The following is a 13,502-nucleotide window of genomic DNA, read 5'->3' as shown; positions in this document are numbered from 1 at the left end:
ATGATATGAATAAAATTCTGCTCTTGTGCTAATTCTCTAAGGTCACAAAATCATAGTCATAAACCGCATAACCGGCACTCATCTTCAGGAAGGCTAGCTGCAAAATCTTTGTAACTCTCTGCTACCTCACCAAACATTACATATAATCTTCATAATTACTTCCATGTGAAACAATTTCTGCATTTCAAATAATACATACTTCCTAAAAGAAACTCAATGTATAATAAGCAACCACAGGAAAAACTATTTCACAAACACACATGAAATAATCACTTACAGCTGGTTTAGCTCTTCTGCTAGTCCGTGGAAACAGACAAGTTCCAGCACCTCCCCCCAGAATAACTTAAGCTACTGTTTTTGGGTCTACCTCAGGATGAACAGGTATAGGTGGCTCAAATTCCTGAAACAGAATCTCAATCATAAAGAATTAAGACTGTTCTTAAACTTAAATTTCAATCAACCATCATCAGAAAGTTGCAGTATTGGGCAAACAGTAAATATTATCACTATTCTAAACCGACATTGCTCTCCAAGCTAAAAATAATAATATAAAGGTTGCAATGTTCAACACAACCTAAAACTCAAGATCTTCTTGGCAGTAGTTTGATCAGCAGTCATGAGACCAAAATGGATGGGTGGAAAATGTGCCCACTGATGAAGTGAAATTGGTAAAAAAGAGAGATTTCTTTTTTCATATTAGCCTAATCATTGTATCAAGAAGTCCGAACCCTGATGTTCATTTATAACAAGGGGATACTTACATTTAGCCGCAACACTAAATGCTTCTCTGTGGCTGATATCTGGATTTGCTGCTTTGATTCGTTGAATTTCATCCCTGCATATTCACACCCACATATATCATCACAGATATATATTTATGTATGCATTTATACTGACAATGTTGGTCTGATCGATACTCACTTATTAAACCGATTCTAGGCAGAGGGGACTCGATGTCTCTTCTCCAGAGCTGATACATATATAACATTAACAAAATCACATTTTTAAATTAATCAGGGGGCGTGTAAACAGGGGGCGTGTAAACAGCCAACACCATACCGCTTCATCAGCTTCACCAGCATAAGTAATCTTCTGTCCATTCTTCATACCCTTATCCACAATAACATTCATAACTTTTTTCTCTTGAACTACCTTCTCTCCCTTGCATTGGGAACAACGATCCTTGTCCCTTATCTTCTCTCCTGATCCTTTGCATTCATCGCAAGGATGCTGCATTTGCTGATACATAGAAGGTCCAAGCTGTCTCATGGATACCTTCCTACCAGACCCATGGCAACCTGAACACTTCATGGATGCCCCGGATTTTGATCCCTTACTGGCATAGAAAATACACATATATCAGATGCAGACAAATAAAAATAATACATGAAAGCAAGAGAATACAGAATTAACACACTCACCATTTGCATTTGCTGCAAATCACATTGTGGGAAAGTGAAAGCTTCTTTGAGGTACCACTATACATATCTTCCAGAGAGATCTTAAGGGGATGCACAACATCCTCTCCTCTCTTTTGTCTCTGCACCCTACCGTTACCATGACCTGATAAACAACAAGGCGATTAATACTAAATCTTCAACGGAAAAATGTAACAGCAACAAAGCACTTATACAATCGGAAAACAAAACAGAAATAACAGAACATGAACATTTTATATGATATATGCCAACTAACCAAATGGGCTTGCACCATTAAAGAAAGAGTGGAACATTTCAACCGGGTCATGCATCTCACCCGGACCACCCATTCCTTCCTTGAGTGCATCTTCACCATATTGATCATATATCTCACGCTTCTCTGGATCACTAAGAACCTCATAGGCATGAGAAATCTCCTTAAACTGCAACAGAACAACAATGTATCTTGTATTAAACTAACTGATTACCTTATTAATATTCACAACATAACCATAAGCATAAAGAAAACATTTGTAAAACACAGTCATGGTACTTCAATACCAACAACTATTCTTAACAAAATATCAGACATGTAATTTAATATTAATTACCCAATTACGCACATACACACACATGCCAAAATAGAGAAAACTCCTAAAATTGAAAAAAGAGAAGCAACGTATTATGAATAAACCTGAGTTACTATAATCTAAGGGAATGACAACATGATATGCTTTTCGAAATAATGAGAAAATCGTAATAGTAAGCATACAAAACAACCATGTAGCACATACATGTTAATTTAATTCCAAAAGATAATCATGCTTCTAATTTATCACTAAAAGCTAATTAATCTTCCATTCCAACCAAGCATATAATTGCACAAACACCCACACTGCGCATAAAAGAAGCATACATGTTTTCTGAAATGAACCTCTCTCTATATATAACACACACACACACACACACACACACACACACAATACCCACTCTCTTACACAAACTCTCTCGAAACAGATTACCTTATCAGAATCGCCGCCTTTATCAGGATGATTCTTGATAGCAGCCTTGCGATAAGCCTTCTTCAACTCATCTTGTGTGACATTCTTGAAAACGCCCAAAACTTCATAATACTTGGTGTTGTTACTCTTCTTTGGGGCTCTTCCAAACATCTTAAAAACCCCGCTGATTGATTTTGATCCACCTCAAAAGTTTTGTTAAAACCCAGGGGTAGCAGTAGACTAATAGGCGGCAACCTTTCGTCTGTAAATTAAGCACAACAAATATAGAACCTAACCTTGAACTGAATCTTAATAGTTGAGCTGAATTCAGAGGCAATTTTGTAAAAGAGAAACAAGATTGGGTGAGTGAGATGGTTAGGGTTTGAAAACTCAAAAACCTAAACCAGGTAGAAGGTGGAGAGAGGAGAGAGAAGAGTCGTGGGAGAGAGATGGAAGAGTAGGGAGAGAGAGAACCGATCAGATCTAACAAAGGGGAAGGGTAGAGGTAAGGGGGGAAATGAAAATTAGAAGGGAGAGGGAAATGAAAATTAAAGGGGGGAAATAAAAAATTTTGTGAAAAATGAAAAAATCATAAATTATTTTTCTTAATTATATATTATAATTAAATACCTATTTTTTTTACTCTATATTAACAGAATAATTTTTATTTTAAATAATTTCACATAATTTTATATATAAAATCATTTGAAACAAATTTGAAAATTTTAAATTATTTTTCTACATAACTAAAGTTAATATATATTAACATTGTGCAAGATGATCCTAAAAATATTTTTTAAGAAATTAATTATTTAATCAAGAAAGAGTCTTGATATATCTTAACATCCGTACGGTTGGATCGTCGAAAAAAACATTTTAAAAATTAATCTTGTAAATCGGGAACGAGTCTCGTTGTCGGGAGAGGTACTTTTCCCGGATTTTTCTAATCCTGACATGCAAGATGAAGTTCATATTTTTTAATAATTTTTTCATATGACTAAAATTGATATATCTTAACATCCGTACGGTTGGATCGTCGAAAAAATCATTTTAAAAATTAATCTTGTAAATCGGGAACGAGTCTCGTTGTCGGGATGGGTACTTTTACCGGATTTTTCTAATCCTGACATGCAAGATGAAGTTCATATTTTTTAATAATTTTTTCATATGACTAAAATTGATATATCTTAACATCCGTACGGTTGGATCGTTGAAAAAATCATTTTAAAAATTAATCTTGTAAATCGGGAACGAGTCTCGTTGTCGGGAGGGGTACTTTAACCGGATTTTTCTAATCCTGACATGCAAGATGAAGTTCATATTTTTTAATAATTTTTTCATATGACTAAAATTGATATATCTTAACATCCGTACGGTTGGATCGTCGAAAAAATTATTTTAAAAATTAATCTTGTAAATCGGGAACGAGTCTCGTTGTCGGGATGGGTACTTTTACCGGATTTTTCTAATCCTGACATGCAAGATGAAATTCATATTTTTTAATAATTTTTTCATATGACTAAAATTGATATATCTTAACATCCGTACGGTTGGATCGTTGAAAAAATTATTTTAAAAATTAATCTTGTAAATCGGGAACGAGTCTCGTTGTTGGGAGTGGTACTTTTACCGGATTTTTCTAATCCTGACATGCAAGATGAAGTTCATATTTTTTAATAATTTTTTCATATGACTAAAATTGATATATCTTAACATCCGTACGGTTGGATCGTCGAAAAAATCATTTTAAAAATTAATCTTGTAAATCGGGAACGAGTCTCGTTGTCGGGAGGGGTACTTTTACCGGATTTTTCTAATCCTGACATGCAAGATGAAGTTCATATTTTTTAATAATTTTTTCATATGACTAAAATTGATATATCTTAACATCCGTACGGTTCGATCGTCGAAAAAATCATTTTAAAAATTAATCTTGTAAATCGGGAACGAGTCTCGTTGTCGGGATGGGTACTTTTACCGGATTTTTCTAATCCTGACATGCAAGATGAAGTTCATATTTTTTAATAATTTTTTCATATGACTAAAATGGATATATCTTAACATCTGTACGGTTGGATCGTCGAAAAAATCATTTTAAAAATTAATCTTGTAAATCGGGAACGAGTCTCGTTGTCGGGACAGGTACTTTTACCGGATTTTTCTAATCCTGACATGCAAGATGAAGTTCATATTTTTTAATAATTTTTTCATATGACTAAAATTGATATATCTTAACATCCGTACGGTTCGATCGTCGAAAAAATCATTTTAAAAATTAATCTTGTAAATCGGGAACGAGTCTCGTTGTCGGGATGGGTACTTTTACCGGATTTTTCTAATCCTGACATGCAAGATGAAGTTCATATTTTTTAATAATTTTTTCATATGACTAAAATGGATATATCTTAACATCTGTACGGTTGGATCGTCGAAAAAATCATTTTAAAAATTAATCTTGTAAATCGGGAACGAGTCTCGTTGTCGGGACAGGTACTTTTACCGGATTTTTCTAATCCTGACATGCAAGATGAAGTTCATATTTTTTAATAATTTTTTCATATGACTAAAATTGATATATCTTAACATCCGTACTGTCGGATCGTCGAAAAAATCATTTTAAAAATTAATCTTGTAAATCGGGAACGAGTCTCGTTGTCGGGACGGGTACTTTTACCGGATTTTTCTAATCCTGACATGCAAGATGAAGTTCATATTTTTTAATAATTTTTTCATATGACTAAAATTGATATATCTTAATATCTGTACGGTGGGATCATCGAAAAAATCATTTTAAAAATTAATCTTGTAAATCGGGAACGAGTCTCGTTGTCGGGAGGGGTACTTTTACCGGATTTTTCCAATCCTGACATGCAAGATGAAGTTCATATTTTTTAATAATTTTTTCATATGACTAAAATTGATATATCTTAACATCCGTACGGTTGGATCGTCGAAAAAATCATTTTAGAAATTAATCTTGTAAACCGGAAATCTCATTTATAGAGTAATACTTTTACAATGGTTTCCTTGAAACACCATTGTGTAAAGATAAAATAAGACAACGCTTTTTTTATTATAAAACCGTTGTGTGAGCATATCAGCTTTTTTCAATCTAACGGCTAATATCTAATCTCATTTCAATCAAGGGCTATCATTCAGACACTTCAGCAATCCGAGTAAAATATTTACAACCAATCATGGGGTGCCACCTCATCAGGTGGTGCCCATCATCATATAAAATAACTATTTCAGACAACTGTTTTGTTCCGTTGTATGAAGTTTTCTAAGACAACCCTTGTAAAAACTGTTGTGTGAATTACACAACGTAATATCTAAAAGCTTGTATAAGACCAACTAAGACAACACTTTTGTTTTAACATAAAACCGTTGTATAAGAATTCGGCTATTTTTCGATCTAACGGCCAATATCAAATCTCATATCAATGAAGGGCTCTCATTTCGCCACGTCAGCAATCCTTGTGAATGATTTACCACCTATCACGTGCTGCCACCTCAATACGTGGTACCCATTGAAATTCCTCAGACAATGGTTTCATTCCGTTGTTTGATGGTTTAGAGGACAACCTTTCTAAAAAACCGTTGTCTCAATTACACAATGTAATGTCAAAACCGTTGTCTTATATCCCTCTATGTTAACATAGTAACAACGGTTTATAATCGTTATGTTAAAGATCTACAACAACACTATATTTAAAAAACTGTTGTCTGACTCGATGAGAGGATACAACTTGTACAACAGTTAAAAAAAGATGAATATCCGTTGTTTGTTCTGGAGCTCACACAACTATTTTTTCTGTAAAATCAATTCACCGTTGTATGATTTTTTAGGACGACGGTTTTTTTTTTAACCGTTGTTTGTCAAGTGTTGTCTGATTGCAAATTTCTTGTAGTGGTGTCACCTATCATCTATTTTATTGAATTGTTAATAATATTTCAATTTTTCCACACATAATTTACAATATTAACAATCCAAATAGACTGAGGGAGAATAATAATATAGACTAGGTGTACTAAAATATGTAAACCTCCCTTACGTAACACATTGCATCATCACTTGTTTACTCCAACATTTCGTCTTGACAATCCCAATTTCTCCAACTGAACATCATCAAGTGCCCTACTTTCCTAGTGGGAAGTCAAATAAAGCAAGAAACAGAAATTTAGAATATGTATATATATGTAAGCTGAATTTGACCTAAATCGAAAATTTGCCAGAAGTTTGTGCTGGTATGCACCAGCAAATGAATATTTAGCTGTAGTACTGATAATGATCTTTCATAGCTAGCATGGTTAAAGATCATATTGTAATCGTATATGTTCATCATTTCATAATGTTATTAGCATCCAATATATGGATTTGTCAATTGTGATGCACGAGATATAAAATCTTTATAGAACTGCTCGCAAATTTATTAAAATTTTGGTTGACAAAACAGGCAAGTCTTCCCCTGGCGGGCCAGTCAACCTTTTTGTTATACTTTGTAAATAATACCTAGAGTACTACTGTGAGAAACCGTTTGGTACCGAAAAATAAACATTTATTTTCCAACAATAATATATATTTGGTCAAAAGGCCATCTATGTATTTATACACATGCAACTCTCCTTTGGCTCTTCAAAAGTTTTATTTCCTAGTAACAAAATGGCATATTCCTCTCTTTACTCCCAGCTTCCCAACTTGGAGCAAAACAGTGTTAACTCCGAGAGCTACGAATTTAACTGGTCTGCATCACTAATACCACGTCCCCTATCGCAAGCTGTCGAAGCAATCAAAAAACAACTACCGGTGACCGAGTACAAGTTGTCTGACAAGAAGAAGGACCACTGCGCGGTGTGCTTGAATGCAATGGAAGCGAAGCAGCTCACCAGGGAGCTCAGAAATTGTAGTCATGTTTTTCATAAACAATGTGTGGATGCATGGATTGACAACAATAATGTTACTTGTCCACTCTGCAGGGCTGATTTATTGTACGAAAATCAAGTTGGTTTTATGGAAGCTAAGCAGAGAGGATAAGTCATGCAACAAGATGTTTTCAGGCTTTTTTTTGTTGCTGTTGTTGTTGCTAGTGATGTTTTCAGGCTCTTAGATGAGGGTGCACAAGGAATCCTTTTAGATGAAGTCCCAAAATGATCAAATGCGTATAAATGTTTAAGAATGTTATGTTTCCGAACATCTTATTACCACCTGTCATTAGACTTTTGCATTACATTTAACTTGTGTTAGAGTTTTACTATTATTAACTTTTAGAGTTGTTTCTAGGATTCATTTTTACTAAAAGATGAGGACAAGCCCAGATGTATTTTGCGGTAATAATACGGGTCTAAAATTACAGTTTTATGGTACGAGTGTGTATATTTTAAATTTTTAAACCACCCGTACATATCACATTGTATATCATCACCCTGTTTACTCCAAAATTTCTTTTTGACAATTGCATTTTCCCAGCAGAACGTCATCAAGGACTCTACTTTCCGAGGGGAAAGTCAAATAAAGCAAGAAACAAAAACTCTCTATTGCTGAAATTCTGTATGTACATATAAGGAGAATTTGACCTAAATCGAAATTTTGTCAGAATTTTGTGCTTGTATATAATGTACCCCTATAATAGGCCACGTGGAGCACCAGCAAACTGCAGTACTCATAAATATGAATAGTCGATGCAATGCTGATGGTATAGTATAAAGATATCTTTTGCAAAATGGAAATGATATTGCAAGGCACAAAAGGCTGATTTACATATAATAATTGCAGTTCGAATTGTGCTTGAGGCGAAAGGGTTTGAGTCAGCTTGAACTTATCTACTTGTTCACACGGTGTTATTAAACACAGTCTCAGCTATGAGTGCAAAATTGTTAAATATAATATAAGATTCAGTTGAAGGGTTTTTCTAATAATTTGAAGTTTTAAATGAGCTGACATCATAGAGTTATAAATTATTTTGTTGAAATGAAAATTTATTCCATTGTCTTGAGGATAATAAATTATGAATAGCGTTCGTTTAATCATAATTGTCTGCAGAAGTTAAACTTATGTATATCTAACAAAATTAAATCAAATGGTTTTTAATAACACAGGGCACACAATAAACATTTGCTTAGGGCTGTTCACGAACCGAGCTGTTCGTGAACAAGCTCGAGCTCGGCTCGTTAAGAGCTCTTTCGGCTCGGCTCGTTAACGAACTCGAGCTCGAGCTCGAACAGAAAAATTTGTTCGTTAAGCAAATCGAGCTCGAGCCGAGCTTTGGGTTGTTCGGCTCGAGCTCGGCTCGAGCTCGGCTCGGCTCGAACTCGTTCGTTAAAATTCAAAAAAATTCTAATATATCCTAAATATTTTTATATAGGTATGATTTTTTTTTTTAAAATCCGACTTCACTTTATTTTTTTTTATCTTCCAACGATCATTTTGCATACCATATGTGATATATTTTGACGTGATTTAGAAATTTTATATTTTAGTTTCTAATTTTAAAATGTAGCTTCATAATTATATTTTAGTTAAGATTTTTTTAAAAATATTTTTTATCGATTCAACCGTATGGATATCATAAAATATATATTTTAATGATATAACCAATGTTTCACATCAAAAACAATTTTATTTGATTTTCTATTTTATGGTCAAGCATTAGTTTGACTATTAACGCTAACTAGTGTTTAATCCGGATTTGTTGTTTCGATTATTTTAAAAATACTTTATATCGATCCAACCGTATGGATGTCAAAATAAATATATTTTAATGACATAACCAAAGTTTCAAATCAAAATAATTTTATTTGGTTTATTATTTTAACAGTCAAGTATTAGTTTGACTGTTACCGCTAACTAGTGTTTAGTCCTGATTTGTTGTTTTGATTATTTTAAAAATACTTTATATTGATCCAACCGTATGGATGTCATAATATATATATATTATTAATATAACCAAATTTACAGATCAAAATAATTGTATTTGGTTTGCTATTTTAAAATTCAAACATTAGTTTGACTAGTACTTGTAACTAGTGTTTAGTCATGTATTAGTATCTCGATTTGTTTAAAATTATTTCTAATTGATCCAAGCATATGGATGTCAAAATAAATATATTTTAATGATATAACCAAATTTTCAGATCAAAATAATTTTATTTGGTTTATTATATTAACAGTCAAGTATTAGCTTGACTATTACCGTTAACTAGTGGTTAGTCCTGATTTGTTGTTTTGATTATTTTAAAAATATTTTATATTGATCCAACCGTATGGATGTCATAATACATACATTTTATTGATATAACCAAAGTTACAGATCAAAATAATTTTATTTGGTTTGCTATTTTAACAGTCAAACATTAGTTTGACTAGTACTAGTAACTAGTGTTTAGTCCTGTATTAGTATCTCGACTTGTTTAAAATTATTTTTAATTGATCCAACCGTATGGATGTCAAAATAAATATATTTTAATGATATAACCAAATTTTCAGACCAAAATAATTTTATTTGGTTTGTTATTTTAACAGTCAATTAGTAGTTTGACTATTACCATTAACTAGTGTTTAGTCATTAATTGGTGTTTCGATTTTTTTAAAAATATTTTTCCTCGATCCAACCGTATGGATGTCAAGATATATATATTTTAGTGATATAACCAAATTTTCAAAAAAAAAAAAATTATTTGATAAGTTATTTTCACAGTCAAACATCGGTTGACCATAATTTTTTCTGGCTCGGCTCGGCTCGGCTCGGCTCGGCTCGTTTATGTTCGCGAACAAGCTCGTGTTCGGCTCGTTAGTTAACGAGCTCGAGCTCGAACACGATTTTTGTTCGATAAGAAAGCTCGGCTCGGCTCGGTTCGTCAGAAAAAAAATTAAAGCTCGGCTCTGTTCGATCAAAACTCGGCTCGGCTCGGTTCGTGAACAGCCCTACATTTGCTTGTGGCAATTTATTCTCTCCCCTTACAAGTCTCGGTTGATTCAAAACCTGCATTCTGGCATACTAAATAAGCTCTCTACAAAGAGGACATGAAACATTATTCTGGTTAATCGATGCATATCAAGACATTCTTTATGGAAAACATGACCACAATTTTGGAGGTCCCTTGTAAGCTGCTTTGCTCCCATAACATTAAACAGACAGCTATGTTAGAATACTAATATAAGATCCTAGTTGTGTAAGACATGATGAGGTATCAATGATGTAGTCCAATTACAATCGTAACTGAAGAACGAATTGAAAAAAATTCATGGAGATGTGCTGAAAGACGAAATGGATATCCAATAGAGTGTTTAAAATTAATGTAGATGATCTTGTCGTTCAATCGGTGTTGGTAAAACAAAGTAAGGTTGTTCTAGGAATAAATCGATAGAAAATATAACAACTGAAATATCTCAATCGAAGAGCTCACTTCTGGTACAAAGCTCTACTTACAAAAATTCATAATCCAAATATTAAAAGCACAACACAACATAAAGGCCTCAAACTCTTTTTCAGTCCTCTCTCTTCCACCAGGAGTATCTATCAACATGTATGTGTCAAACTGAAGAACAGTCGCTCCGGAAGAATAGACTCCGCAACAACTACCTTTCCATCATTTGTGATTGTGAGTGCTTGGTAACAATTTATCGAGAACAATATGCTACTATGATATTTGATAGACCAATTTTATTGTGCATCGATCAATAATCAACACTATATAAATCAGAACCTTTCAGTCTCATGTAAAACTGTAAACGAGCAAGGAAATATAGCTTTTTAATTAGCGATGCATGACAATTTTGCATTCAATTTAAAGAGAGTACAAACACTTCAAGTTTTATTTTCATTACAGAAATTTATTGTGCTGTTACAGAAATGGATGTCCAATAATACACCCAAAGAACTTGTTATTACTCATACCAAGCTCTACTTGCAGAATTCCATAATCCAAATATCAAAAGCGCAGCACACCTTGTTGAAAAGTTTAAATCCTGCACCTTTAGCCAAGGCCTCAAATTCTTTTTCAGTCCTTTCTCTTCCACCAGGACTCTGTGCCAGCATAATAGCATCAAAATGAATAGCGGTCTTAGTTGCATTTTCATTTCCGGGAAGCTCCGGAATAATGGGGTCTGCTATTATTACTGGTCCATTTTCCTCTAGTGCTTGGTAACAATTCATCAACAACTTCAGGCACTGTTCGTCGCTCCAATTATGACAGATTGACTACGAAGATCGCAAGGTATAAATTATAAGTAAAACAGATATTTTTATTTCGAATTATGGTATTAATTATCTGAATGTGTATACAACCTTCAAAAGTATGGCATCTCCTGTTGGCACACTCACAAACATATCCCCTCCAACGTGTTCCACGCCTGTACATACGTAAGAATAAACTGGAGTTAAATTTAACTCTGGAAACGAGATAAAAGAATATATATGTGTGTTTTACTTCTACATGTGCAGGGACTAGAGAGTGCTATTTATCAACGTTATTAGCCTTATATTGTACTCTTGCTATGTACCGGTATTATAAGATGGAGCATCTTCAACAACGTGAGGGAGATCGAAATTGATTCCTCTAATCGTAGGGTACTTGGAGATAATTGTAGTAAGGGTAGCCCCGATACCACCACCAACATCAACTAAAGTCCCCCCAGACCTTTGAAACCATTGTACTTCTCAAGGATCTTTTTCATGGTAATGGTAGAATGATTTTTCATAGCGTGGTTCAATATCTTGTTGAATCGAGGATCTGTGCCACTGTACTCATAGACATTCATTCCAAAGGCCTTGTCACATGGAAGTCCGCCATCAAGAACCGCATCTTTCAAGCTGTACCTGTAAGAATTAGCATCGTGTTAAATTCATGACTTTTTGTATTTTCTTGTAGTAGAGTAGAGATTGAGTTGGAGCATTACTCTAATATCTTAAGATTTTGGATGGAAGATTCGTGTTAAGTTACCCGTTCATCTAAAACATTAAGATTTTAGATGAACGCCTCAACTCGTCTTATATTATATTCTAATAAATACAATACCAGCTTTCCATCATAATCTTATCCATATTCAGGAGTGTAAGAGGTGCTATGGAGACCCCATCTACATTTTTTATCAAATATTTGCAAACATTCGTTAATCCATATTTTCGCTCGACTTGACCATTGGCTAGCTCATTAAGCCCACAATTAAGAATGGAGTAGCTAGCCAGGACTCGGAGGATGCGATCGAGCAAAACCGGTGCATCCAAGTTTGAAGTGGGTAGCATAGAGGCTAGCTCATTTGGGGTAACGTAGGCATCGGGGCCAGCTTTAGCAATGATCTCCAAAAGGTCGAGCTCAATGGCTGCTTTCAGAACCAAGGGTAGTACTGAAGCAGTTGCGAGTTGCATTGCTAACAAGCAAGCTTCTTCATCTTCTTGTGAATTAGTTTTAGTTTGCATCATAGAATCCATTTGAAAGGCCTGTTTAATTCGTAACAACTATAATGTTTGTGTACCCTCTTTTATAAGCTGGGTTTTGACCTTTTAAGCATATAAATTAAAATTCATGCAATAAGCTTTAATTTAAAAAAACAACCAACTGATACCTACTCTCTCCGTCCCCTCAATTATTTACACACGGGACTCGACACGCATTTTAATATTCTTATCAAATGTAATTGTATATTTTTTTTAAAAAAAATTTCTTGTAAATAAAAAAAATATAACTTCAAAATTTTATAAAAACAAGAAAGTTATAAAAAAAAATTATGAAAATATTCTTGTCTAATGTTTGCAGGTGAAAAAACTGTAAAGAAATGAGTGGGAGTATATACCTAACCAGGCCGACAGTATATTTCCATGGCTCATATCATTTCATTCGAAGATGGAGAAGCTTGCTTTTCAGAACATTTTTGATAATGTTGCCCAAGAGTCTTTGATGCTGCATGACATTCTTGGTGTCCATATACGGCAATTGGAAGGCTGCGTTGTCAAGAAATGTCACCAACCTTTCCGCTGGATTCTATCGTGCATATTTGAAGTACTTCATCAGAAGATGAACACCACAAGACATTGATCTGACCGACAGAGAATAGTCGGAAACCATAGCTACTATGCATGCATCCGGT

The 13,502-nt window shown here is 34.0% G+C and overlaps 2 protein-coding genes and 1 pseudogene across 2 annotated transcripts; 1 reads left to right on the top strand and 2 right to left on the bottom strand.

The window, feature by feature from the left end:
• Window positions 1-447: 447 nt before the first annotated feature.
• LOC141721527 (dnaJ protein homolog) lies at window positions 448-2,936 on the bottom strand. Its single transcript, XM_074524468.1, has 6 exons — window positions 2,441-2,936; window positions 1,696-1,861; window positions 1,422-1,563; window positions 1,060-1,336; window positions 922-970; window positions 448-835 (listed from the first exon to the last, which is right to left on the bottom strand). Exons 1-6 carry the CDS (start codon window positions 2,588-2,590, stop codon window positions 741-743), a joined length of 879 nt encoding a protein of 292 aa, XP_074380569.1. The 5' UTR covers window positions 2,591-2,936; the 3' UTR covers window positions 448-740.
• A 4,146-nt stretch (window positions 2,937-7,082) lies between these two features.
• On the top strand, window positions 7,083-7,454 carry LOC141720018 (brassinosteroid-responsive RING protein 1-like). The gene has a single exon (XM_074522375.1). It carries the CDS (start codon window positions 7,083-7,085, stop codon window positions 7,452-7,454), a length of 372 nt encoding a protein of 123 aa, XP_074378476.1.
• Window positions 7,455-11,166: 3,712 nt separating this feature from the next.
• Window positions 11,167-12,846, bottom strand: LOC141717289 (caffeic acid 3-O-methyltransferase-like; annotated as a pseudogene).
• Between the last annotated feature and the right edge of the window lie 656 nt (window positions 12,847-13,502).

This window comes from Apium graveolens, chromosome 4 (assembly GCF_009905375.1).
Source record: "Apium graveolens cultivar Ventura chromosome 4, ASM990537v1, whole genome shotgun sequence".
NCBI lineage: Eukaryota > Viridiplantae > Streptophyta > Magnoliopsida > Apiales > Apiaceae > Apium > Apium graveolens.
Note: the sequence above shows the minus strand (reverse complement) of the source record. Positions and strands in the feature narration are given on the sequence as shown.

Bases quoted from the DNA above. Each gene is read 5' to 3' on its own strand.
- LOC141721527 (XM_074524468.1), bottom strand. From the start codon at position 2,590: ATGTTTGGAAGAGCCCCAAAGAAGAGTAACAACACCAAGTATTATGAA. The intron at 1,564-1,695 runs GTTAGTTGGCAT...GTTGTTTATCAG, and splicing joins TAATGGTGCAAGCCCATTTG to GTCATGGTAACGGTAGGGTG. The intron at 836-921 runs GTGAGTATCGAT...GTGAATATGCAG, and splicing joins GCCTAGAATCGGTTTAATAA to GGATGAAATTCAACGAATCA.
- LOC141720018 (XM_074522375.1), top strand. From the start codon at position 7,083: ATGGCATATTCCTCTCTTTACTCCCAGCTTCCCAACTTGGAGCAAAAC.